The 25,504-nt window shown below is 48.5% G+C and overlaps 5 protein-coding genes across 5 annotated transcripts; 3 read left to right on the top strand and 2 right to left on the bottom strand.

The window, feature by feature from the left end:
• Window positions 1-1,471: 1,471 nt before the first annotated feature.
• BO88DRAFT_384718 (alpha/beta hydrolase) lies at window positions 1,472-4,243 on the bottom strand. Its single transcript, XM_025704715.1, has 6 exons — window positions 3,680-4,243; window positions 3,441-3,630; window positions 2,159-3,388; window positions 2,021-2,096; window positions 1,902-1,962; window positions 1,472-1,835 (listed from the first exon to the last, which is right to left on the bottom strand). Exons 1-6 carry the CDS (start codon window positions 3,893-3,895, stop codon window positions 1,617-1,619), a joined length of 1,992 nt encoding a protein of 663 aa, XP_025564921.1. The 5' UTR covers window positions 3,896-4,243; the 3' UTR covers window positions 1,472-1,616.
• Window positions 4,244-4,909: 666 nt separating this feature from the next.
• Window positions 4,910-5,943, top strand: BO88DRAFT_361797 (nuclear transport factor 2 family protein; the record flags this gene model as incomplete). The annotated part of the gene is made up of 2 exons (XM_025703891.1): window positions 4,910-4,989; window positions 5,280-5,943. The coding sequence occupies 2 exons, from the start codon at window positions 4,910-4,912 to the stop codon at window positions 5,671-5,673; spliced, it is 474 nt and encodes a 157-aa protein (XP_025564920.1). The 3' UTR covers window positions 5,674-5,943.
• Window positions 5,944-7,145: 1,202 nt separating this feature from the next.
• Window positions 7,146-11,709, top strand: BO88DRAFT_361795 (serine/threonine-protein kinase). The gene is made up of 5 exons (XM_025703890.1): window positions 7,146-7,717; window positions 7,765-8,493; window positions 8,587-10,556; window positions 10,607-10,912; window positions 10,980-11,709. The coding sequence occupies exons 1-5, from the start codon at window positions 7,164-7,166 to the stop codon at window positions 11,210-11,212; spliced, it is 3,792 nt and encodes a 1,263-aa protein (XP_025564919.1). The 5' UTR covers window positions 7,146-7,163; the 3' UTR covers window positions 11,213-11,709.
• Window positions 11,710-13,384: 1,675 nt separating this feature from the next.
• On the bottom strand, window positions 13,385-15,267 carry BO88DRAFT_244965 (uncharacterized protein). The gene is made up of 4 exons (XM_025702164.1): window positions 14,879-15,267; window positions 14,428-14,709; window positions 14,040-14,345; window positions 13,385-13,976 (listed from the first exon to the last, which is right to left on the bottom strand). The coding sequence occupies exons 1-4, from the start codon at window positions 15,062-15,064 to the stop codon at window positions 13,578-13,580; spliced, it is 1,173 nt and encodes a 390-aa protein (XP_025564918.1). The 5' UTR covers window positions 15,065-15,267; the 3' UTR covers window positions 13,385-13,577.
• Window positions 15,268-17,327: 2,060 nt separating this feature from the next.
• Window positions 17,328-17,617, top strand: BO88DRAFT_451806 (uncharacterized protein; the record flags this gene model as incomplete). Its single annotated transcript, XM_025710657.1, has 2 exons — window positions 17,328-17,538; window positions 17,592-17,617. 2 exons carry the CDS (start codon window positions 17,328-17,330, stop codon window positions 17,615-17,617), a joined length of 237 nt encoding a protein of 78 aa, XP_025564917.1.
• Between the last annotated feature and the right edge of the window lie 7,887 nt (window positions 17,618-25,504).

Here is a 25,504-nt window from a genome sequence, read left to right as displayed (position 1 = left end):
TGAGTGACCCCACCACGCATTCCTTTTTCGGGTCTGCGCCATTCCCGTCCACTGGCCACCATATCTAGACCGTCTCCGTTGACAAATCGGCCCTCGATTCGATGTTCAAGTCTTGCTATTGCTGCTGCTACTCCTTCCTGGAACGTGTTTCCGGATCAGATATCCCATACTCTCTACAGGTGGGCTCTCTCTGCAGGGTTCAATCATGGGTCTGTCTGGCTTGCATTTCCGGCCCATCCTCCTTCACCCCTATAAATTTAGGCATCAATTTCATAGCTAATTAGCACTGCTATCAGAAGAGTATCAATTCCCCAGGCTCATCATTCTCCCGATGTAGTATCAACTATCAAATGCTGGTTGTCAGGAGCCGGCACTTCATCCGAGTCGACATGAGTACAACCAAAGCTTGGTTACTTCCCGTACAACCCCTGCTCCTGACGCCACTCTAACTCGAATCTGGTCCTCATTCCAGACGGGTTCTCTATCGAAATGCTTAGTAAATAGCCATTGGCATCTACAATTCAACCAATGCTGCAGATCAACCCCGGTTGTCTGTCTCCGGCGTTATATCACCGTCGACAAGCTTATCTCTGCCTCCAAAGATAGTGCTGAGGAAACCATCCCACTTTGACACCTCAGGCATATACGCAGTGCCCCTCCTTCCCAGCACCCAGATTTCCCTCCTATTGGCCTAAAAACCCGAATCACGAGAAAACAGCCCCACCTAAGCCAATATCGGGCCAATCAGTGGTCTCCACCCACCACCGCCCTGCTCTTCCTTTGCCAAGTAAGCCAATACGTAACCAATCCACCACCAGCACATATCCCCAGGGACCTTGGTGTGCTGGTGCTTGGTGACCGCCACTATGATTTACAAGTTTCCGAAGATTTTCCTCCTCAAACTCTCTTTCCAGTCAATGAGTTTGGTTCAGCCAGGGAGAAACATATTCGCACATTATTACCGTGGATAAGAATACCATATCCCGTCTTGCCACTTAGGTAGGGTATGATGTGGTGATCCTCGGCTTGTGTCGGACCCATTCGACTGCTTACTGTGTACTTGGTAGGCACGGGTCCTGGTATCCGAGCATCTGATAAGATTGGCCAACCAACCATAGGAAAGCCAGGTCGACCCCCGATCACGGAACTCGACTTACGGTGGCTGAGCGCGCTTGGCTGCTATGATAATGATGGTAACACCGCGCAGAAGCCGATCCAACGCCGTGATGAATAACACCTCGCTTGTTTTCCCCGGCATTTGTATGGATTACCTAAGGTAGGCGAGTCTGGGGCAATGGTTGGGATGATCTTCCCCACCGCGATTATACATCCTCCGGGTTCTAGAAGAAATGCATGTCTTGCCCCTGACGATGGACAGGGGTTGGTCTGCAAATGCTTCGATAAGGTCGGCTTAATAATTTAAGTAGTCTAGGCAATGCTTCTTCGATTGAGCGCAGGTGATGTAATTGGTAAACTCGATAGAATTTGCTGACGTATTGTGTTTTTCATGCTCTTGGTCGAGATACAGGGCAAGTTGCTATCATAGGCATTCCATCCAGTTCCTATGATGTAAAAGAGTAATAACTGCACCGCTCGCTTGCAATAATTCACCTCCTTCACGCGCCTAGCAGATGGCGCACCTCGCTCAGCGAGTGCAATGCAGACATCAGTTCCGTGTCACCTGGCGACATGATCTGGCTTCTCTCATATCCGGCAAGATGAAAGGGAAGCTCCTCTACCTGGCAAACAGTTCCGGGACCTGGTAGCTCTCCAGTCTGGAAATATTGGCGTATTGCTTTCGCTGTACACAAGGATGGACCACTCAATGTGCAATGCTGCGACATTGGAATGTAAGTCATCTTGCATATAGATTTAAAGGGAGGGACGGAAAGAGGACTTACTCCAACGGAGTTCTGCTCTAACACGATTGACTCAGGAAATCCACGCGCCATTGTATGAGCACTGCAGATGCGTCAGTTTGTGCTTTTGAAGACTGTCAGGATCAGATGAGCAAGCTTACTTCCGTAACGGAGTTACTGGATCATAAGTATTCCCGATAAACATCAATGGGTGCGATGTGTTGCCTGTAAAGGGCCCTTGGATAGCACATAACTGTCAGCTTATATCGCGGGTATAATATGGTGTTGTTAAGACCTACCATCGTAGCGCCATTCAGGTCGCGTCTCTATTCTGACACAGGACATGCGAATCTCAGCCCAGAAATCTCCAACCGCCTTACTTTGTCCCTGGAGCCGATTCCAGTAGCTCCGGAACTCCTCCTTGGCGGTTCCGTCGAGGCCTGGACCGTCTGTGCATAGGATAGTCCTCCCGGCCTCCTGATCGCTCTCACCAGGTGCTTTGTATTGCTTGGAGGAATCGCACGGAGGGGGTGCTGGCCATTGTTTGGCTTCGTACTTGATGTCAGCGAAGGAAGAACCGTTGCCTTGCTCGAGTTCAGTCAACAGCCGAGCCACCAGATTGAACGACTTCAAAGGAGTATAGAGAGCCTGCACAACCAACGACTTCACGTCACTATAGGTTATAATCTCTGGTCCCCTGTTTCCTGAGGGAGGTACGGCAATAGGGCCCGATATAAGATTGGTCAAAAGTTGCTCATAACGAGATTTGAGGTCGTCGGGATCTCCACCCAGCGCGAACGGACATGATGAGGGCCCAGCTGTTTGGCAGTACTCGAAAAACTTATCGAATGCTGCATCCGAATCTTGTAAGTTGGTAAGCCAGTTTCCTGCGTAATAATCATCAGCGTTGCAGACTCCGTCTATCACAGCACGGTGTATGCGATGGGGCTGCATAGCCGCAAACGTGGAACCCAGGATTGTCCCATAGGAAAAGCCCCAGTAGAGTAGCTTCTCCTCCCCTTTGTTCCAGCGATTGTGCAGACTTATTCTCTCCGCGTCCGAGTTTGCTTCAGCGGCGGGCGTGTTCGAATCCGCCGAAAGGAGCCGCTCTGTTTCTCGTTCGCGCCATTCTCCATGGCGCTCTACGAGTTCAACCATATCCGCCACCACAGGGGCCGTATTCATAAATCTTCCTATCCATTCACCATCCTTTGACGCTGTGACTCCTTGTTGATTGCAGCTCATACCAAAAGCTTCATACCTGGCCCATCGAGTATCGAAGGCTCCTTCAGAACTTCCAAGTAGACCCTCTGCCTCTAGCTGCAGAAACCACGCTTTCCTCGTCGCGGAGTCAGGAAAGCAGGATAAATTAGGTGTTGTATTATTAATCCCTCTTGGGTCAAAGCTGACAACATCAAAATACTTTCCGCTCGCCGAATCTGCACTTGGCGATTCTGGGGAGTCTACGATGGTCTGGATAGCTTTCCCATATCTGAAGACCAAGCTCACTCCGGATCCACCAGGACCACCTATTTTACAATTAGAAGAAACATTGTAAAGCAGTAATGTGGCTCTGCATACCTGGGTTTAGAAGAATGGCCCCACCATATCGCGCATCTGTGACAGGTACCTTTGCAGGAACTTTGATAACAGCCAAGGCAATCTTTGACCCTTCGCCATCCGTTCGATTCCAGTTCATCGGAAGCGACAAGCGAGCGCATTCGTGATGATCAAAGCATGGATGGTATACGAGTTGCTCGGTGGGGGCAATCTGATAGCGTATATTAGAACATTACATCCAAACCTGATACATTACCTACATCTTCCCATTCAAAGGACTTATCGGGAGTTGGACTTGGCAGCTGTTGTTCAACGCTCTTGCTTCTCTTAAGTCCGCCACATATGTGAATAATAGCAAACGCGACCAGAGCGAGGGAAAGGAGAATTCGAATGGCTTTTCCTTTGACAGGGTGTGGCCTAGATGGCACTACTGCCATAGCAGGCCGGTGGCCAGGCAGTTTTGAATCCAGAGACATTGTATGAATGCCTTGGGTCCAATGGTATGATAGGCCGCTTGTTTAATAGATTGGCGCTCTGAAGAGGAGGTCGCAACCTTGCTAATCCTGCTCACTTTCTGGCGGTCAGAGCATTTGCCTGTCCTTGATGAGCATAAGACCGCATATTTATAGTGGCCGTGTCAGCTCAAAGCACTAGTAGCTAGTTTCCGTCCGCTAGAGTATATTGAGATGACATACCCTTGTAAGACGGATGCAAATATCAGGTCCGAGTGTTGTGGTGAGGTTCAGTAGCTGCACGGCTTAGTCCTACGATTACTTCATGCTAGGCAGCTTCCTACTCTGGAAGGATCGCATTGTGCCGCGAGCCTTCCTAACCTGGAATAGCCATGCGCTCCTTGCGACATTTGCCGATAAGCTGATAAGCTGATGAGTAAGTACCTCGCAGGATGCTATCCCTGTAGGCAACAGGTGCGGGGAAGAGTAGTAGTCTTCCACAGGCCTTGGTTAACCGACAAAGCTGACCATCAATGGTAGATAATATATGTTGTCTTGGAGTAATATTAGCAGGCTATAATTTATGATGTTCATCCCTATAAACCATAACATCATTTACACACTTTCCCTAAAAGTGATTTGTAGTACTAGTAACAAACTGACAATGATCCACTGAATATATATATCCGCCCTGTGAGAAGAGCACTAGTACTAAGTAGCATGAGCGGATTGCCACATCAAATTTTGATGACTCAAAATATGAAGTCCAATATTCAGTAATATTACTAGACACTTGATATAATATTATTTACATACTGATGATATGACAGTTAGTGATCGTCCTCAGCGGAAGCCTCTAATGCAGCGCTAACATCTCAACAACCACTAGCCCCACGTGACGTGTAACGGCTTATGTACAATGAGTCAATAATAAGGTCTAACTACTGACTACCTCACGCTTCCTGCATAATCTTAAATCTGTCCAACGGATCTGAGTTTTCTTCATCTCTTCTACATCAAGAATAAAAACACTACAGCATGGCTGACATCAAGCCCCCTTTCACCGAAGAATCGGCTCGGAAGAAGGTCAAGGCAGCTCAGAACCTATGGAACACCAAGTAAGAACTCCCTCCACGACATGTATCCCTCTGGGAGATCTAGAATCCTGTATCTTGCACGCTGTCGTCATTTTCGACGCTGGTATGAGGGGTTAGAGTCTGCTGTGAACTCAGATTTTCATCCCTTGCGTCCAATCGAGGCCTTTACCTCGTGTCTCCCATTCTTCACGCCTTGCAGTGATTTGATTTCATTTCTCTCTGATACCCCACAACATTCTTAACAGCTGCTGAAACTCACACACTGTTTCTGCTCTACTGCTTGCTCGCATTCTCACAGGCTTTACATGTAGGGATCCCGTGCGAGTTGCACAGGCTTATACGCCAACATGTATCTGGCGCAATCGGACTTCATTCTTCTCCGGAACAGAGGGAATCGTTGAGTTCTTGACTGCGAAATGGAAGAGGGAAGAGAATTATAAGCTGCGAAAGGAATTGTTCTCCTTCACCGACAACCGCATCGCAGTGCAATTTTGGTATGAGTATCAAGATATTGACGATGGTCTGCGTTGGAAGCGGTGTTATGGCCTTGAAGATTGGACCTTCGATCGAGAGACAGGAAAGATGTGCAAGAGAATGATGAGCGGCAACGATGTGCTCATCGGCCCCGATGGAAATGGAGAGGGAAGATGGTTTGTGGACGGAGTAGATGTCGAAGACGTTGAAATTGGAGAGGAACATTGGTGAAAGGCTACTTCTAATTTTCTGCACATCATGAGGCCGCTGTTATCTACTGCATTAGCAATTCTCCCTAGATCCAGGGGAAGCGAGCAAAAAGCCAAGTGTTGGAGTTATGGCGATTCATGATGCTCCTTATGGTATGTCGGATGCGAGAAGTAGTGTACAGTAGGATTCCAAGTTTGGTTTCTCCGTCCTCTTCTTCAGATGCCCGTCAGACAAGGAAACCTAGCAACATATCAGAAGGTGTTATGCCCTTATTGACTTGAATAATTATTTGAGAAGACAGTCGACGAGTGGCCTGCGTCTACACAAGCAGAGACCGCAGGTAAAATCTCCGAAGCGCAATCCAAGAGCGAAGGGCAACAGTTATCCCTGTCTTTGCGACTTAAAGCTAGTGTAAACAAGGGGCAAAGTAAGCCTGTCTGGAGTATTCGACAGACACGAGCGGCGTGCAAGCCCCTGTCTTCACGCCACGAAGGGGGGGAATGCATGTCCCTTTGACTTGCCATAGATCCCAGCCACTTCTTTATCGCACCGGTATCTGCAATGACGTCGCATTTCGATGAGCCCAGGGGTTTCGATCACATCCGGAGAATTCAACTGAAAGGAAGGGTATGGCAAATTCTTAGACTCTACCATCAAAGATAAGTCAATTTCGACATCAAAGTGTTATGCATGCAAAGATTAATATCATCATACTCACCTTCCTTATTCATTGCCTGAGATGAATCGCTTCAATGATATGGGTAGATGAATAGATTATTTCAACTCTTTGTAGTCAGCAATACTGGCAAGAAAGCATAATTAGCCCGGGTTGTTTCCGCATTCCAAACTGTACTTCACACACACTATTGCCGAATGCCCGGGTGGAAAGGAATTCCGAGCAAAACAAACAGTCGATGGTCATTCCACAGGCTCTCCTCGCCGTGGTATGTAGCAAACCCGGCTGAAAAAAAAAACCATGTTTGCTCGCTTTGACCGCGGAGCATGGCTCAGGAAAGCATGCCTCCAGGAGATTACCGGTACTCTAGGAGATTCATCTGCACTCCTATGCCCCTCTCACCTAGCCATAGCAGTTTGGAGTTGGTTTGATCCGCAAACGTTGTGGTTGACTGCCTTTTCCTCATAGCACTACATGGGGACCTGAAAGGGCAAATAGGCAGGAGAGTACTAACAGAACAGCAGGAGCAGATAATAGGCGATTCAAACAACAACCTCAAGTATTCGCTGTTTGCACGACGTGCGCGTTACCTAGGACTACGCGTAAGTGATTACTGCAAACCTATAGAAAGAGCTTGTCAACAGTATGTACCTGTCTATATCATCGTGCTGTATACGCGTCAATATCCTCTTGATTTCTAACCATATGATAGCTCGGCAGAGAACAATCAAGACCTATACGGGGATCTTCTATATGCAGACGCGTCTTTGATTGACTCTTCCTTCGATAAGCGGGGCAAATGGACGAGGATACAGCTCTTCTTACTCCCGACACAATGCGGACTCCCTTGACGGATGCTTCAGCAAGAGTAAACAAGTGCCTTGCCCCGATTACAGAGCGAGAGGAGCCACTGAGACAACCACAGCAACAGATGACATCGCCAGTGCCGATGTCCATTGTGACAAGTCCTCTGTCCGCAAAAAATGCCGATGTCAACTGCAGCAGCCCGGCTCCAGGCTCACAGCCAGGGACTAACCGCAATTCTGTAATGTCAGCGGCATCAATAATGACCAACCAAGGCAAGAGGAAGACACACGTGGGACCATGGCAACTTGGGAGGACCCTCGGCACTGGGGTGAGCGGCCGCGTGAGACTGGCAAAGCATTCAGTAACGGGGCAGTTGGCTGCGATCAAGATCGTCTCAAAGAAATCCGCCGCCATAACGCAGAGTGCGAGTATAGCGGGAATGGATAAGAAGGCCAATCGTATGGGAGGTATAGGGCCTCGGCAGATTCCATCCGGGCTGGAGCGTGAGGTCGTGATCATGAAGCTGATCGAACACCCAAATGTGATCAATCTTTATGATGTGTGGGAGAACCGGGGCGAATTGTAGGTGACCTTGGATGCAACTGGAAGTTATGGCTAACATTATCTAGGTATCTAGTATTAGAGTTCGTTGAAGGGGGCGAATTGTTCGAGTACGTTTCTGAGAACGCCCCTCTTAGAGAGGACGAAGCGGTACGGATATTTTGTCAGATAATTGCTGGCCTGGGATATTGCCATCGCTTCAACATTTGTCACCGAGACCTGAAACCGGAGAACATACTTCTTGATGCGCAGGGCAATGTGAAGCTTGCTGACTTTGGAATGGCCGCTCTTCAGCCATCGCATCGCTGGCTTGACACGTCTTGTGGAAGTCCACATTATGCTGCTCCGGAGATCGTCGGAGGGAAGAGATATCTAGGTGACAAGGCAGATATATGGAGCTGCGGCATAATTTTATATGCATTACTGACAGGCTTTCTTCCATTCGACGGAGATGACACCCATCGCACACTAGAGCTAGTGAGGCGAGGAGAGTTCAAGATTCCTCCGAATATAAGCCGTGAAGCAGCGGACCTGATCATTCGGATACTGGAGAAAAACCCGGACCATCGAATTAGCATGAGCGAAATCTGGAGACACCCTCTTATTAGGAAGTATGAGAAGCGCTACCAAGGGGCAGTGGACTATCATATCGGCCCTGCACCACCGCTAATGCCCGAAGACTGTGGCCCACCCATCACCAACAAGGAAGACGTCGACATCGACCTTCTGAGGAACCTGCAGACACTATGGCATGATGCTACTCCAGAAGCAATACTGAAGAGAATATTAGATCCTACGTAAGTCAAGTCATGTCCCTAATTTGATACATGTGCCGCCTGCATGGAGGATACCGAGCGAGTGAACCCGAAGCTGATTGATCGAACAACTAGTCCGAGCCATCAACGCCTGTTTTACAATGCTTTGGTAAAATTTAGAAACGAACAGTTGGAGAATTATCAAGGACAGACTCTCGAGCACTCCGCCAGCGACTATCACCATATATCAGTGACACCGCGTACACCGAGTCGCCGAACTCGACGTGCGAAGGGCAGCTCAGCGAAGTGGTCGCAATTTCCACCCGTGAAAGAAACAGGAATAAGGACCAAGTATAATGAAGAGCCAAAGTCCTGTGCGACGACGCGAAGCTATGACCCGTTCAGGTCTCCACAAGGCAAATACCCCCCGAGAGAAGCGAAGTGTGCGAAGATCACAGTCTACCGTAATGGGCTCATTGTCGATGTTGATAAGACCGCAAAAGAGCCCACAGAAACGGCTCCCCAACCGAGGCCAGCTGCAAAGAACACGGATGTCGAAGTGCCCCAGGTGCCTCAGGTGCCCGAGTGTCCACCAAGCTCACCATTCGTGCTTATGCGTGATAAGCGCATGAAGGTCAATTCAGTCAAATCATTCCATTCAAAGACCTCGTTATCTGGGTCTCGTCGGGCTCTTTATGTCGCATCAACGCCGCGTTCTGCCAGCTACAAACGCAATGTGTCCTTCCACCACAAAAGGAACCGCTCGCAAGGCTCAGTACTATCCACCAAAGCGAGGCCACCGCGGCCGAAAGCCCGCAATATCAGGCTTGATGCAAGCGAAAGCACTGTTATCTCTGATTACGACGATGATCCATTTTCTGACGCACAAGAGAGCCCATCGTTGCCCGCTCAGCCCACAGTTGTGCGTGGAGCTGGTGTTACAGTCAGGAATTGCCCTCAGATGAAAAAGGTGCGAAATAGCGATATAATTTGGAAAGACGATGCGCGGAAGGTGTCCTATGAACTTAGTCAAATATGCGAGGAGGCCTTCAACGGCAGCTCATTGTCCACGAACTGCACAGCCAGCACATGCATTGGGTCCGAAACCCCAGCGACATCCTTGTCGATCGCTAGCCCTGAGGTATCTCATCAACAACTTGCTTCCAAAGGACATTCAACCACACGCACAGCACCTCCAGCCGCATCGTCGCCGCGATCCTACACGGCTGCGGAGCTTACTGAAACTCGTCGTAAACTGATCCAGCATTCTACTAAGGATGACTCAGGGAACATCCCGGGCTACTTGAAGCCGATTATTGCCCACCTAGATCGTCTGATTGAGCAGGATGAATTGAAACGACGAGAGAGACGGGATAATCCTATACCTTATCCCAGTGCGATGAGGGAGCAATCGATCCGGGCGTCAAGTGAAACTCCGCAGCCACCAGAAGCACCCAAAATCCTGGATACTGCACCCGACCGTCAAAGCAACGCTGGTCACAAAGCAGAAGTTCAAGGGACAGCCGTGCTGCCAACTCCCCAGAAGCATCCTGGCCGCTCCAACCGCGATGGAAAGAGAACAGTTCGCATGGTGCCTCACAGTTCTCTGCAGTCGATGGGGCCAGCCAAGGACCTGAATATTCGAAAGAACCGCAGTTCTATCCCCGAAGATATTCCAGAGACACCAGACGTGTGCACAACGGATGCCGAGAAAGAGCAAGCTGCAGCATCTACACGCAAGTTCGCTTCCATGAACCCCGGCCAAGACCGGGGTCCCTACGAACTCGACCCCATTGAAGAAACGCCAGGATCACCCAGACGCAACGGCACTCGTTCTTCGGACAATAAGAAATGGTCATGGTTCCAGAACAGGTCTCAGATGGCAGGGGATCACACTACAAGGGATTCCAGCGACGTCCCGCAAATCCAACCAAGTTCAGCGACTGTGATCAGACACCACCAAGATGACTCGAGAGAAGCGAAGGCCAACACCCAGCGAGATAGCCACTTGGGTGGAAAGCCCTCGCGGACGAAGCCCAAAGGCGGATTCTTCAGAAGACTTATCAATAGACGAGCAAGCAAGGAATCTCAGAACCAGGGTACCGGTTAGTTTTGTCTACCCATATAGGTAAAACGGGAAACTCATCAAGTACAGGCTTTGACACTGCAGAAACCAATGTCTTGCTGCACGAGAACATCGAGACTGGTAACACAACGGACACCGAATATGACGGCAAACCTCTTCCACCTCCTCCGCGCGGTGGAGGCAAGAGCCAGAACTGGTTCGCACGCGTATTCCAACTCAAGCCTGCTACTCGAGTGATAGCACTGAATACATCGACCACCAAAGCTCGGAAATATATCCATAAGACAATGCGTGAGTGGAAGAAATGGGGTATGGAGGAGGTTTACCTTGACAAGGACAAACGGGTCATCTACGGAAGCGTGGGTGAAGTCAACTGTACGTCTCCAGACCACACGGATCAGATCATCATGAAAGCAGCCGAACTAACCCATCTGATTTACAGTGCTGAATCTTCGACCGGTCCAATTCTCCGCTGAGTTCTGCACATACCTAGAACAAGGTCGACAGGAGAACCTCAGCCTCGTCCGCTTCAAGCAAGAGCGGGGAGCAGCGTCATCCTTCCACAAGGTTGTCGACACCCTCTACCTCCTCATGAAGGGCCAGCACATGCTCATGGAAGACCCGGCCCGAGCAAAAGAGATGGTTCGAATTCTAGACGACTACCCGAACCCATGAAGATCAGATAATACCAACCCTTTTGATTCCCATCCCCATATTACTCTCCAAAACTGTTTCTGGACTACCATGACCATCTGGACTGTGCAAGCCTTCTACACCCACCATCTACCAGCCCCCTTCAAATATTACTGCATATACCTTCAATCAACCCCATTTTTCAGGACTTCATGTTCATAATCTCTCAATGTCTTCCCCCCCTCCTCCCCCTCCCTCTTTCCCAATCGTGACCTCGTCAGGCTCCATTTCCAACCAATTATCTACCGGACAAAAACACTCGCTTGATCTTCAATTTCTCCTTGTCTGGCTAACCAACCCTCCTCAGTTCTGTCACTCTTTCTGAAACATTTTCTTTCGTTTGTGATTTCCATTTCCATTTTATAGTTTGTATTCTACTCCAGCGCGTATTGTCCCATGTCCTATCGAGTCTCCTGTCTATTAATTGAATGAACTTTGAAAGCCAAAACGAATCGGATTAAAGTCTTTTGACACCAACGCTCGCTAGTCCATTCCCTACCCACCCCAATTCCCTCCCTCGCCCTACAATTTATTCCTCAAAAAAACAAAATCACACATTTTCTCTTTTATTATATGCCAGCCAGGCAGCTAGCTTGCAGCTAGTACTATGTATACATAGCTGTTTTAGCACTCTTAGCCCTAATTATAACTACTTAGCTCATTATTTCTTTCCCAATGCTTGTATGTAGAGCTTAACCTGCTTCTTTCTGAAATATGTTCTCCCCAGCTTCGAGGATACTTGAGGACTGTTTATGTGAGAGGGCTCGTTATGTAGTAAATACACTACTATTATGGGTGGAGGTGGGGGCAGATGATGGACGCTGTGCTTTTTCGGTCGTCTATGTAGTAGTTAGTCATCCAGGTTTGGGAAATCGACTAATAACTATAGCAAGGAATGCTGGTTTCAGGCAATACTGGTGGTTAAATTACAATGCAGGAGCATGGATAATCAATTGCCTAAACTGAAAAGCCAAGAGCCAAGTTTTACTTACAACGGCCTATATGGAAGGAAAGATACCTAATAAACAGGATACGTAGGTGTTTGATACTGGACTATATGAGGTAGGTAACGCGGAAAGGGAACGAACACATATGCACAAAGCAAGATAGGCACCAAAGTAATTCGCATGTAACAGAACGCATGGTGATTGCAAGTTGTAAAAGTTGATCAGACAGCCTCCCAAGTATAATACGAACAAAAGCAGAACATCAAAAATTGAAACCAGAATGACCTCCATTTTCGCGAATGATGGCAAAGTACCGTCCCAAAACAAGCCGTTTCAGAGCAGACAACAAAACTCGGAAACAAGAGCATGAACGCAGGACAGATAGCCTCCCGAAAGTAGTGAAACACATGGAAAAGACAAAGCCACCGCCAATAGCATTTAAAAAAGAAAGCCTCATCACACATCTTGTTCGGAAGAAATGGAAATGCAGCAGATATTCGCACCAATGATTCGTTTCGTGATGGCTAACGCAAAGACAGACATTGCCGACAGATGGAGCTTCCGATCAAAGCTCGTCATCCAGGTGATCCCAGCATAACCGCCTGTTTCCAAGATGCGGTCACTGAGCGAAGGATGCAGAGTGTGGATTTCACTTTGCTTGGCGATTTTGAGAGCTTCGAACTGGGCCCGGTAGAGATAACGAACGGAAAGACCAACAAGAAAAACGTTATTAGTAGGTCGCCCTAAGTAGTTTATAGCCAGTGACAGTGTCTTCGGAAAGGGAAATGTTGTAGATGATGAAAAGAACAGAGTGCGATATGATGACTGTCAAGGCACTGTAGCTGCCAAATGAGCGCTGCAACATCGACATCCACATGCGCAGATGACCGTATAAAATAGTCAACAAGACAGACACCTTCGCACTTGAATCGTGCAGCTCGTAACTCTCTTGCGTCTCGTTTCCATGACCTCGTAGCTGAAAAACTTCCATTTTTGCCTCCTCTCCTTTTTTCATTGTTTTTATACCCTGATTTCCTTGGACCTCTATTCACTCAAGGCATTGTGTTGCGCTTCAACAGTCGGCGTGATTTAGAAAAATTGTGATCTCCGTCCAGGCATTCCACATGAATTCGTTGTCTTCGCTTCCTCTTGCTCTTTCGTACCCCAATGAACGTGCGGCAATGGCTGCAAAAAGAGCAGCATGGGATGAGATATTACCACGAATATCACATGGACGTGTGACCAGCACACAAGCTTTGCGCGTCAGCCATCGACGAACTTGAACGTGCCTCCTTCTGCTGCATCTCCATAATCTTTCGAACTCATATCCGTCAAACCACCCTAATCCCCATCATAGCCAACCCGTTGGCTGGATGTCATATCGGCATAGTCACAAAGAACTATTGGCCTAGGCCCCGACGGTTCAATGCATTGAGCATGTCACTATCGGTGCTAGAGCGGCCTTGGCCCTGATTCTGACCTTCTCCAGGATTCAACATGTCTCGCACATTCAGTCCGCCGCGAGATGAACCCCCCGGGGTGGAAGTGGGGGGAGGAGTCTGATTGGGGTTCACAGGAGGATACGGGGAGCTGTGAGGAGACGAGGAATGGCGACCATCATAGGGATAATTCGATTGCGGAGAGGTACGTCGCTCATGTTGAGGCGGCGGCGGATAGTATGGGCTCGTCGCACTATACGTCTGATAGCCAGATGCAGATGTAGCGGGTGTCACCGGAGCGAGGTTGGTGGGATCAGGGTATTCAAATCCCGAGCCTGATCCTCGACGACCAACAGGCCTCTATTAATGGTATTAGTATCCAGAGAAACGATTGGATCGCAATAAAAAGCTCGTGCTACTCACATGATCCTGAGCTCCATTGGGGAGAGGAGGAGCGTTTGCGTATTGAGGGGGGTACACCGATGGAAGTGTACTCTCCGGTTGCTGCTGTGGTGGGAGGGGCTGGCCATGGGCACCATAAAGCATCACTCCTCCGGGAGGCGGTCCGCGGCCTTGGTTCTGGGCATTCCGTAGGTGGGGGTAGGCGGCATGGGCAGGGACAAAGGCTTGCGCCTGGGATGAAACTGGGGTGAACATGCACTCCTGGTTGAAGCGGATGCAGTTGCTGCAGCGTCCATCCTGAGAGCTTTCGAATCCCGAGCAACGGATCTATTGGTTCCAAAAGACAAAGGGTCAGTTGTGAACCGAGTACAAAACGGGTCTCCCAAGGGAGCCATTTGTCAAAACGTACCTTCCGTCTCCGGCAGTAGCGACACGCGATGGCAGTCCGCTGACGAGGAGCAGCAGCTTGATAGACTACTTGAGGCGGAGGAGGTGCGCTGTACATGTCTGGGGGACGGTAGGAGCCGGGAGGGGGTGCCATGCGGTAGGGGTCCTGCGACTGCGGAGGGGGAATAGCTGCCATGTTCGGCGGAGGCGGATACTGTCCAGGCGCAGACGGGTATTGGTGATCTGGTGGCGGATAGGAAGCTGGGGGGTATGAAGCTGGAGGAGGGTACGAGGCCGGAGGATACTAATGGGTTGGAGAGAGCATCAAGATTAGCCAATGCACCGTTAACACACTCGAGTAGGAGCCGCATCGCAGGCCAGCGGAGATCGAGGGCATATGAGGGATAATTAAGGACAAATGATATGGTGCATATATGCGACAAGGTGTGTAATGAAAGCAGAGGGCAACGTACAGGATATTGAGAGGTTGGCGGATAGTGAGGAGGTTGTTGACCATCACCAGGCTGCTCAGGTTGACTAGTGTTCCATTGCGGTGGAGGCGGATACTGTCCCGGCCGATTAGGATCGTTAAAATCGTTGGGATTGCGGTACGGGCCCTGCCGGTTCGGGTCGTTGTGGTCGTTGGGATTGCCGGACATTGGTAAAGCGAGCGTGCCAGAGAAGCTGATTTATAAAAGGAAAAGGAAAAAGGAAAGAGTGGGAAAAAAAAAAGAAAAACACGGGAACAGGCGACGGAGGGAAGCCAGAAAACACAGATGCAGGATGATGTGAGGTGAAAGTCACGGTCCCGCGGGTCGTTCAGGCGAAAAGGTAGGCAGGGATGGTGGAAATGGTAAGGTTCCTTGGAGAGCGCGGGCCGCACGGGCAAAGCGTATGTATGTATGATGCTGTCTGACTGTCTGACTGTATGTATGCTCGTATGTATGGCTCAAGGAATGGACGGTCGTATGTATGTAAGCAGTATGTAAGTACGTAAAGTATGTACGGAGGCGAAAGGTGTCGGTGTAAGGCGACCAGGTAGTGTCGATGCGGAGTCAAAGCCGGTCAGAAAGTCGACCAATTCAAGTACAATTCCAGCTCCCGTCGGGTGATTTTCGAAACTAGCATAGCCTCGTGGTCACGCTTAAGCCAGAATGGGGGAGGCAGAAGAGCCAGATGGAGGGGGAAGAGTAAAAAGCAGGAAAGGGAGTGAGTGAGTTGAGTTGAGGAGGCGAAATAAAAAAGAGGGAAAGAAAACCAAAACGAGGTTCTAATCCGCAGATGGAAGAAGCCGAGGAATGAGATGAGCGCGGATAGGTGAGGGAGGGAAGGAAAAAAAAGACCAGGGGGCAAGAGGGAGGCGGTGGAGGGAAGGAAGACGATTAAAAGGTCGAGGTGGTCAAATTTAGCAAGGGTCAGGGAAGGATGGTAAGGAGGGGGTGGGAAGGTAAGGGAAAATATAGAAGGGAAAAAAAGGGACAAAGAGGAAAAGCGAAGGCGTAAAAAATAAAATAAGGACCAGAAAAATAAAATAAAATAAAATTGAGAAATAATAAAAAATGGAGAAGAGAGAAATTCTTTTTTTCTTTTTTCTTTTTTTCCTTTTTGATTACTTTTTCTTTTTCGGATTTTTCGAAAAAAGAAAATAGAAAAGGGAACAAAACGAGAGCCTCGGGGATTTCAGTTATGACGTGAGCGTTGAGCACTGAGGGGCTCCAATGATGATGGCCCGTAAAACCAGCCAAAATGAACAGGCTGGGTTGGTAAGTTGCAATAGATATAAAGGTGGAAACTCGCGAATTGATTTAGAAGACACTTCAAACGCAGCCAGAGTATCTTGAGGCGCAATGGAAGACCTGGTAGCAAAATCGGGAAACTAAGACCTGAACAAATCGGAAGACAGAGCATATGGTAGATAGATACCTCAGCCCAGAGGAAGGGGAATACAGAGCTTATGAAGGCCTCATTCTTTGGACCGAGAAGGTGATACTAGTCTGTTATAAGAACGGTAGTGGTTGTCAGCAAAGAAAGACGCAATAGCGTCTCCAATGCCTGACAGTAGCGTAATGCAACTGTCAGTAATGATCAGACACCAAAGAAACCGAAGCTGCGAGGAGAACAGGGACGGGCCTGTAGACCCATGGCTGTAGTGAAAATGCTGGCTTTTGAAGATGCAAACTGACTATCTGTGGGAGGGCGTGAACACACCTGTCTGCCCTTTTACCCCTTCGTATCCTTCTCTTTCCTCAATTATTGCCTAATGTAAAGACAGAAAAAGGAAAGAAAGGGAATTAATGAGCCCACGTAGATCTTGATGCCTAGGATGCTTAGGCAAACATGATTTCTGCAGGAAATAAAAAGCAATGCGATGACAGGGAAGCCATATCTTCGATATTGGGAACAGATGCATATGGCACAGGTTGAACCTTTCCCAGGTAGTCCAGGAAATACGGGGATACTGTATGATACTTTACTATCTATGCGATTCGGAAGAGACCAAGAAGATCGAAGAGACTTGAGTACTATAAAAGCTAAGACCTAACATAAGTAGTATGGACAACTGCCAAAGTGAAGAGACTGGTCGATGTATACACATGATGGGATTGATAACAGATGCCCCCATACAGTTTACTAAATTCCAGGTAATAGTAAGTATCTAGTGAAAGGACGAAGTCGGAAAAGGCAATGTTTTTTTGGACCATTCTAGCAGACCTAGTCTTTATAATACACATTGTCTGGTTATCTCTGTTTTTCACTTTGTAATTTCACGAACAACCTTTAGCAATGACTCAGTTGAGGCGCTTTTCTTCTGGACTAATTCCCACTTGTGCTTCTTGAAAACAAATAGACTGATTGACTAACTGGAACGGCTCTATCCCGATCACCAAAAAGAATTTCCCAGTGCGACGGGAAGAGACCAAAATGGACTCTTTCTGGGTCGCCGAGTCCGCCGGTCCGTCCGGGAGGCGAAAAGGAAAACGGTTGGATCAAGCGCGTCAAAAACGACACGAGACGCAGGGTACGAGGTCCCACGGCTGGCGGAAGCGGAAAGGCGGGAAGATTCGCGATGGGGACTTCCAAAGAATGCAACAGGTGGTTATTTGGGTCGACTGGGTCCCTGGATACGATGCGGGTATGAGGAGCGAGGAATCATGGCGGGCCTACTACATTTCATACCCGTTCTAGCTACGCGCGACTCTGGTACGTATTAATCAAGACAAGAAAGCGGAGGCGATCTAGTATCATGGTGTCCTCAACCTGTCTCCATGATGGATACTATCATTGGTTCTGCTGGAGAAAATCACCACGCGGGCAATTAATTTGTCGTGGGTGCTAGAATCACCATGGAACCCAGGCTCCGTCGTCGGGCAAATGAATAGTACCAGACAGTTTGGGTAGGGTAATTGGTCGATCCACCATTTTGAGAAGAGGGGGAAAAATGATACTATGGGTGATACTGTTTCTTCTGTTGTCCCCAATATTTACTAGGATAGAACGATCAAGATGGAATGTGTGGAGCATCTTCAGCAAAATAAACAGCTGAGAAATTTCAGTGTGTTGTGGTGTGTAGTATTGCTGACTCGACGAGAGGATGTGGTGGGTGTAAAATTAACAAAAAGGCAGGGGAAAAGAAAAAGAAGAGGTGTGAGAGAAGAGGGAGAAAAAAATAAAATAAAAAACACATGTGGAAGGATGGAGTAGCGGTCATGGAAAGGAATAGCGTAGAAGAACGGTCCGCAGACCAGGTGGACCCTGTCCAACGCGCCAGCGACCCATAGACATGGACGGGGACTCACCTAAGACGCAGCTAAAGTATTCACGGTTCCATGGGGATCAGCTGAATCGCAGTAAGGCCCTCGGGTTGGGCGTTTGGCAGGCCCCGGCGACCGCACAAACAGCCACTCCTGTTGCGTCTAGAGCCTGAAGAGGGGCGTAAGTTTGCCAGAAGGCGCAAGTGACGACTGATGACGGAGGGAGGGTACGCCGGGACGGGTAAAGGCGCCGTGACGGAACTCCACCGACCGCTTCAAGTCCTTCCGTCTCCAGTTTGGGGGCTTAGTCGCGTTTTCTACTTATTACGGTGTCCTATTTTTCTTTTCACTGGCTTTTTTTTTATTCTCAATTTTCTCATCTCCCTCTATTGTTTTTTCTTTTCTGCTTCTTTCCCTTTGCGAAGGTTTCCTTTCTTATTATTTCTTTCTTATTTGTGGTGTCATGCTCCTATTTTTTTTTTCGATAATATACACGTTAATAGTGTTTGTTCCCCTTTGGGCGGGCATTGAAACACCGTTGCGAATTGTAATTCACATGACCATTTCGCCATGGCTGAATGGGCGTTGAAACTATCCCAGTTACAGCATTTGTGCCGGGTCTTTGTGCTTTTGGACTGGTACCAAGATAGGAACTGACTGCAGTAGTCACTACTACTACGTACTAGGTACACTAGGTAAGTACTCCATACATACAGCTGGCAGTACTCCGCCCGTTTCAAACATACCGAAAAAATACCAGAGTATACCCAGTACTAGCACCAAGCAGTCTAGAGTCGGCCACAACACATGCGAAGCAGCGCACTACTCGAAAATATCGGAGGTGCTAGGCATCGTTTCTATTAGCCAATGCATCTCCAAGGCGCCAGTTCAAACTGGCTCAGAACAAGGCCACACGCCACGTCGAATATTTGCCAGCAAGGACAGAATCATCCTTACTAAGGTTTCAGTAAGAAATAGTGCTTACTAGAATCTCCACGGGCAACAATCAGTACTAGTAATGCTGGAGCAGGTGCCATAAGAGACCTGGTATTATGATAAACATTGCTTGAATAATGCTGCTACATGCATATTGGCTCACTACGTCGAGCTACTTATCTTGCACTTCCAGCATTATTCCACTCAAATAAGTTCAATGATCCAGGCTGAGTTCGGGGAAGGGACATCCTGGCTCCACCCGGGTAAAGCCCGAAGCCCCGAACTTTTAAAGAAAGAGGGGCTGACGGCCCGTGGATGGCAAAAGCTCTGTCGGAACCCTACTAAATACTGCACATCACTAGTTCTTCTTCAATATGGTTGCAGAATATGAATAATCATCGGCAGTACTACTGCCGACCTTGCTGCTGCATACATACTCGACAACACAGCGGCCCACAAACAACTTCGTCCTGGTCACACTGCTTTGATTTGCTTGATTTACAGGAGGGAACGGCATCGCACATTGCACAGGCAACGATCAGGAGACTAAAAAAAAAAATAAGTAAAACATTTTTCTAGGGAAGGAATGGAAAGGAAGTGTGGAAATCCAGCCTTAATGTCCCGTCCTTTGTCCCGGAGTACTTTTTTCTTCTCTCAACGAAGTTGGTTCGCTCTGTTTGGGAAAAAAAAAAAAAAAAAAAAAAAAAACCAACAGCTCTCAACACATTCACTTCCTTTTCTCCGTTTACCAATTATTCGATGGGAACTTATTAGGAAGGTGGTTTTACCTCCGATTTGGTATTTCTTCTCAATTCCCAGAGCTCCGGTACGAAGGGGGGGGGCCCGGCGGGCAATATCGAACCATGGTTGCTTGCCACTTAGTGTACCACAAATCGGGGCCTCGGAGCAATGCATCGTGGCTTTCTTACCAAGCAGACAGTGTCTCGAACCAGCCCACTCATCTCATCCTCAATGCATCCTCAAAAATAGTTATGGGATTGTCGGGGCCTTGTTTGCTGGTACCTGGGCACTCCTTACATACAAACCATGACCCGATGACCGGCGGGGAGGGGGATAGTGGGTGAAACTCCAGAAGAAAAAAAAGGACGTTTTCACAGACAAAGGAGGGGTGGGGAAGGGAACACGCCAAAGCTGGTCATCAGCTGCAACCAGCCTAGAAGGTAAGTAGGTACTTTGCAGCTAACTAAAGTTGTTGTCAATTCTCAATGATACATACCTGCCCGCCTTTGCTGCATCGCACATGCGAGGAACAGCCACTAGCTACCCTTGCTGCACAGCTTGGCTGCATCCTCTTCAGGCTTTCGTTTGCCTGCTGGAAGAAAAAAGAAATGAGAAATTGCTGATAAGACGCTACTGTATGGTCGTTGTATGACGATACAAGGTACTTACGAAGGTAGTATAATATACTACTTACATACAACAAGGTGCGCCCCGGGCCTCTGCCGAACAGAAAGGCAGAATATGTATGCTTCGCAGTAGTGCCCGCGTGCATGCAGCGGCTGCCTTGTTGTGGTCAGGGCTCTATCCAACACACATCCCTGCGGCCAAACTGGCATCATTTGATTGGGGCAGCACGACTGGGAACTCCCTCCAACCTGGCTCCCAAACAAGCAAACATCTGCACCATCTCAATTCTTCACGATCGTGTCTCTAATATGACTCGTCATCAGCGGGAGCCTGCATCTCTCAGAGCTAATTGTCATGACAGACTAGCAGATGGAAGAACGAAGAAAACAAAATACAAGCACAATCACGGGGAAACAACCAATAAATTATAATACTAAAATGACCAGCCCTCACACACCGTACGCACGAGTCACCTGTCGATTTCCTACTATATCCCTGGTTTAACCCTCGGCCCTTCTGATCAATGAGGGGTTGGCTACCTATACTACCCATGGGCCCCAATACCCAGGATCCCTTGCATGCCTCCCACCATACCTGGGGCATGTTTCGAACGGTACGGTCCAACCCGTCCGCAAGGGCTATCAGCAATAGATGCAGCTCAGATATGCAGCCTGAGACTTGACTTGGAAAGGATTGAACGGGATCAAGGCATCAGGCATATCGCGTGGACCACCCACCCCACCGTTTGTTACCCAGGTTCCCCTCGTTTCTCTCCCTCGCCTCGGGGTTGATTGCATGCGTGCATGCATGCATGAATGATCAAACGAAAACCCAAGAGGGATGGTACCTGAGGTTGCAAGGAACCAACAACATACACATACAGGGTTCCAGGCCCCATAATTCCAAGTTACCTCAGGTATGTTAGATACGTAGTAGAAAGAGAATGAGGGAGTGGGCGGGCGCCCGGACCGGGACATGCGAGATACTCCCGCGCGCCGCGGATGTACCGTCCCATTGCCCCGAAAGGGGGGGAAGGACCACCATGGATGGAAACTCTCTTTCTTCACTGCTTTGAAGAAATAAAGAAAGAAAGAAATTGCGATTTTCAACCAATCGCAAAATTCGCCCTGACCATTCAGAATTACGATTGGGTCACAGAACCTCGAAAATCCTGATGATGGTGGTATTGGGACTTTCCAAAGTGTGACCATCATCATTATCATCATCACCATATCACCACGTATCGCCATATTATAATGTTGCAACGCTACCTACCAGTTACTAAACCCATTTTCATATGTAAGTAGTAGTACTATACTCCAGGTTTTAAGATCTTGCGCGGAAAGGGATACCGTAGTATGTGTGCCTCCTTGAAACCAAGCCAGCGAGTGCCATGGATTCCTTTCTATCTATCTTGAACGAACCTGATACACAAAGCGAAAGTAGATTCGCTGGGGATACGGTCCGAGGCGCGGGTTAGTATCCATGTTTCATCCATACCTACCTGAAGTTCCTTCATATTAAGTACTCTATGATACGATACGCAAACAAAGGAGATAGATTTCCATAGAATAGAATAAAAATGAGGGGTGGCTTGAGTTAACTAGACTAGACTAGATTAGACTAGACTAGACTAGACTAGATGGAAAGAAAGAAAAAGTAGAAGAAGAAAAAGAAGCAACACTATCTAGTCTAGATCCGGTGGAAGGGAAGAAAAGAGGCAAAACTTCCACCTAACAGAAACCCCCCCACTACGTACTACGCTAATATTACCTGATTACCGAATGTAGTAGTCAAGTCAGACTACTGTAGGTATACTGCTACGTACTACTACGTACTAAATAGACTACTACTCACCTACTCGATTTGCTCAGATTTGTACGTAAGCCATGGGGTAACGGTGTTTGGGGGCCAAAAATAATAGTAGAGAATAATTCTCCGCCGTCGGGACGAATGATAAAAAGACACACAGGCTAGATCGCATACCATTTATTCTGAAAGGTAGGGGGAAAAAAAGAAAAGTGGAAAGTTGATCCAAGTGGAGAGGAGAGAGGGGAGAAAGTAAGAAAGAGGGCCAGAGAGAGAGAGAGAGAGAAAGAGAGAGAGAGAGAACCCATTACTCGACTAAAGAATGTCCCCGCAAAAAGCAGCTCGTTTTTACGAGTGGGAACAGAGGTGGGCACGGAGTGATGCAAGTCAGTCCAAAGGTTAAGCGACAGCCGCGGCGCTATCCCATTGGCGTAGGAGAAGCCCTTGAGTTACCGACGCCTCGATTGTGGTTGGGTCCAGCAGGGAAAGGAGCGCTCCGAACCGTAGTCGCACGGCAGCTGATTGGCACACGGCGCGGGGACCATGGGCACCAAATCCCGGTGAATTTAGGTTCCCTTTTCGTCTCTTGTCGGTTCATGGTTCAGCGGTAACGCACTACTTACTTACTACCCAGTGGTTGGGTCGCTCGGAGGATGTTCGGTTCCGGCGATAAATACCTTGAGTTACCGTGCGGTGAGCGGCATGTGTACCGGGGCTCAAATTGCGTTGCTGATACGGAGGAGCTTTGCTCGCTTTTCATTGGGTCGGCGGGGCCGCCAACTGTGTCCTTTCCATGGATCAGACCTTCTACTGGAGCTCATACGAAGGGGCATCGAAGGTCCCGGCCACATGGGATGATGGAGCAAAAATAATTAAAGTGGCGATGGGAAAGTGGGAAAGTTGTCCTCGCGCTTGTGAAGGTGTGAGAGAGATAGAGTGGATTCGACACCCTCTCTCTCTTATTCTCTTGTCTCAAGGTGCGTGCCCACTTAGCCACCCACCATCCTCCGTCCTGTGGAAAGGAGTGGAGGTCACTATACACGGGCGGAATGGGAGAGGGGATCCATTAGGCGGTGAGCCTGGTTACCGGGATTACCGTCACGTCTTGAACAGCTCAAGTAGTGGCAAGCAGGGCGCTTCCACTTATGCATGATTACAGACACTGTATTCGAGGGCTGGTAACAGTGGTGTGCGGCTCCAGTGGTCACAGTGGGTATGAACGCTCCGAGCACGACAACGTGTTGAGCTGAAAACAGATGAGAGACCTGACTAGTAGTAGGAGTCCGGACTCTAGTAAGCTGATACCAAACCTAAGAGGTTGCACCAACATGATAGGCTCGGTCCGCGCTTGCCCACCTGCCGCTTCAGGCATCTAATCGGTGAATATTGTGGCGGTGTCGAGCACGACGATGAGATAATCTTGAATTAGGAAAGCCCGAAAAGAGGTTGCAGAATGCTTGTGTGCGTCCCTGTGCTTTGACAAATCAGGCTGACACTCACTCACTAGTTATCAAAGTAGTGTGTGTGTGTGTGTGTGTCTCTGGATCAAGTCGCACGTATGATGTGTAAGACCATCCTTCCGCGTTGGCCCTGTGACAAAGGATGGCGCTTAGATACTTAGTATGAGCGAGCGGCGCCCCCTAGCATCAATTAGTTGATGAAGGAAAGGGCCGTGAGAGACACACTTTTAGTGGGGAGTTCTAAGTTTCCCAGTGCTACAGCCTTGGGACGGCGCCAGACGGGCATGACCATGGCCCGATCGGTAGCGATTGAAAATAACTTGCATTAGCGTCACCCGGTTCAATTTCTGTCGAGCGGGAAACGGCCATGGGTATTTGGGGAGTGGTAGTTAGTTAGTGGATAGTTAGTAAGTAGTCAGCCACAACGTTTTTTATTTTTGTATTTTCTTTTCTTCGGAGAGATAGCACCCGTGTCCCGGAGCCTGGGATTGGAGTATGTGTGTGTGTGTGGGTGGATGTAAGTGCATGTTTGTGCGGGGTCTGGTGACATATCCAAGATTCAATGAAGTTATGAAAATGGGGCCGGCCAAGATCCTTGTTTTATGTCGCAATGGCCGAAGTGTTGTTTCTTTTCTTGAGGGGAAAGAGATTCTAAACCGGTGAATCTGACAGACAGGCAGACACGGATGCACCCACTGGGCACATGGGAGCGGCAAGGGAGCTAGTCTCTAGCCCTTCATGGGTAGGTGCTTAGCGGAAGTTAGAAGACGTGGCTGGCAACGACGATTCGCTGTGGAGGCAGAGTCATCACCGCTCTCATCCGTAACAAGTCCAAGCATCTGCAACCTAATCACACTGAGATAGCACGGCCAAGTGCGAACCCCTTTGTGTTCCCACCCTCCATAATCCGTTGAGTCCATCATTGACTGATTATCTCTCGCGTAGAAGGTCGGGGATTGGGTGCAATAGTCGTCAACGTAGACGAAGGAAGCAGTAGCATGACATCAGTCGACGGTATCGTGTGACAGCAGTAACTTCCGTTTTGGGGGAGTGCTGGAAAGAACAACATTCCCATTTGAACAAGGTTTCTTTTTATCATTGGCAATTCTTTTTTTATTTTTCCCCCCTTCTTTCTTTGTTTTAGTATTATTATTTATTATTATATTTTATCTTAATTTGTCTTTAGTGGTCGTCATCACTCTCATCGTGTCATAGTAGTGAACCTTTAATCTATTCTATTCCCGTAACTTGTCCACTTAGCCTGTATTTTGTGGCTGCAAGCCGTTAGATTATTAGCTAGTAGACTACTTGCTGAGGGCACACCCTCCTTCGACTCCGATATGTCGACGTCGATACGAGAATCATTTTATCCAGTAATTGAACATGAGCCGTTATGGAGTCAAAGAAAAAAAAAATAAATAAATAAAAGAGGTAATTTGACCCTCAAGCGCACAATAATTCTCAATTCGACCAGAACAAGGCGTCAGCAGAACAAGATTGTCGGAATTGCACGGTCGCAAACGGAGCCGAGGATTGGTGCTGTGACCCGGATGCAGAGGCGCTTGTGTCAGGGCGTTGGGCAACCGGCCCCCCTATCATCGTCGGCCTGCTAGTCATTCTCCTGGTCATGTCCACGACGGGCCGCCCCGACTCCCGCCGATCTTATGCAGGAAGTTGTAGTGTGTGAGAGCGAAAGTGTGTGTCTCTGTGGGAGTGTCTGCGAGTTGCGAGGACCATGCTATCCAAGTCATCATCCTCTTTCCTCATCCGGAAT

This window comes from Aspergillus vadensis (assembly GCF_003184925.1).
Source record: "Aspergillus vadensis CBS 113365 unplaced genomic scaffold BO88scaffold_6, whole genome shotgun sequence".
NCBI classification, from domain to species: Eukaryota; Fungi; Ascomycota; class Eurotiomycetes; order Eurotiales; family Aspergillaceae; genus Aspergillus; species Aspergillus vadensis.
This window is presented reverse-complemented; position numbering and strand designations above follow the sequence as displayed.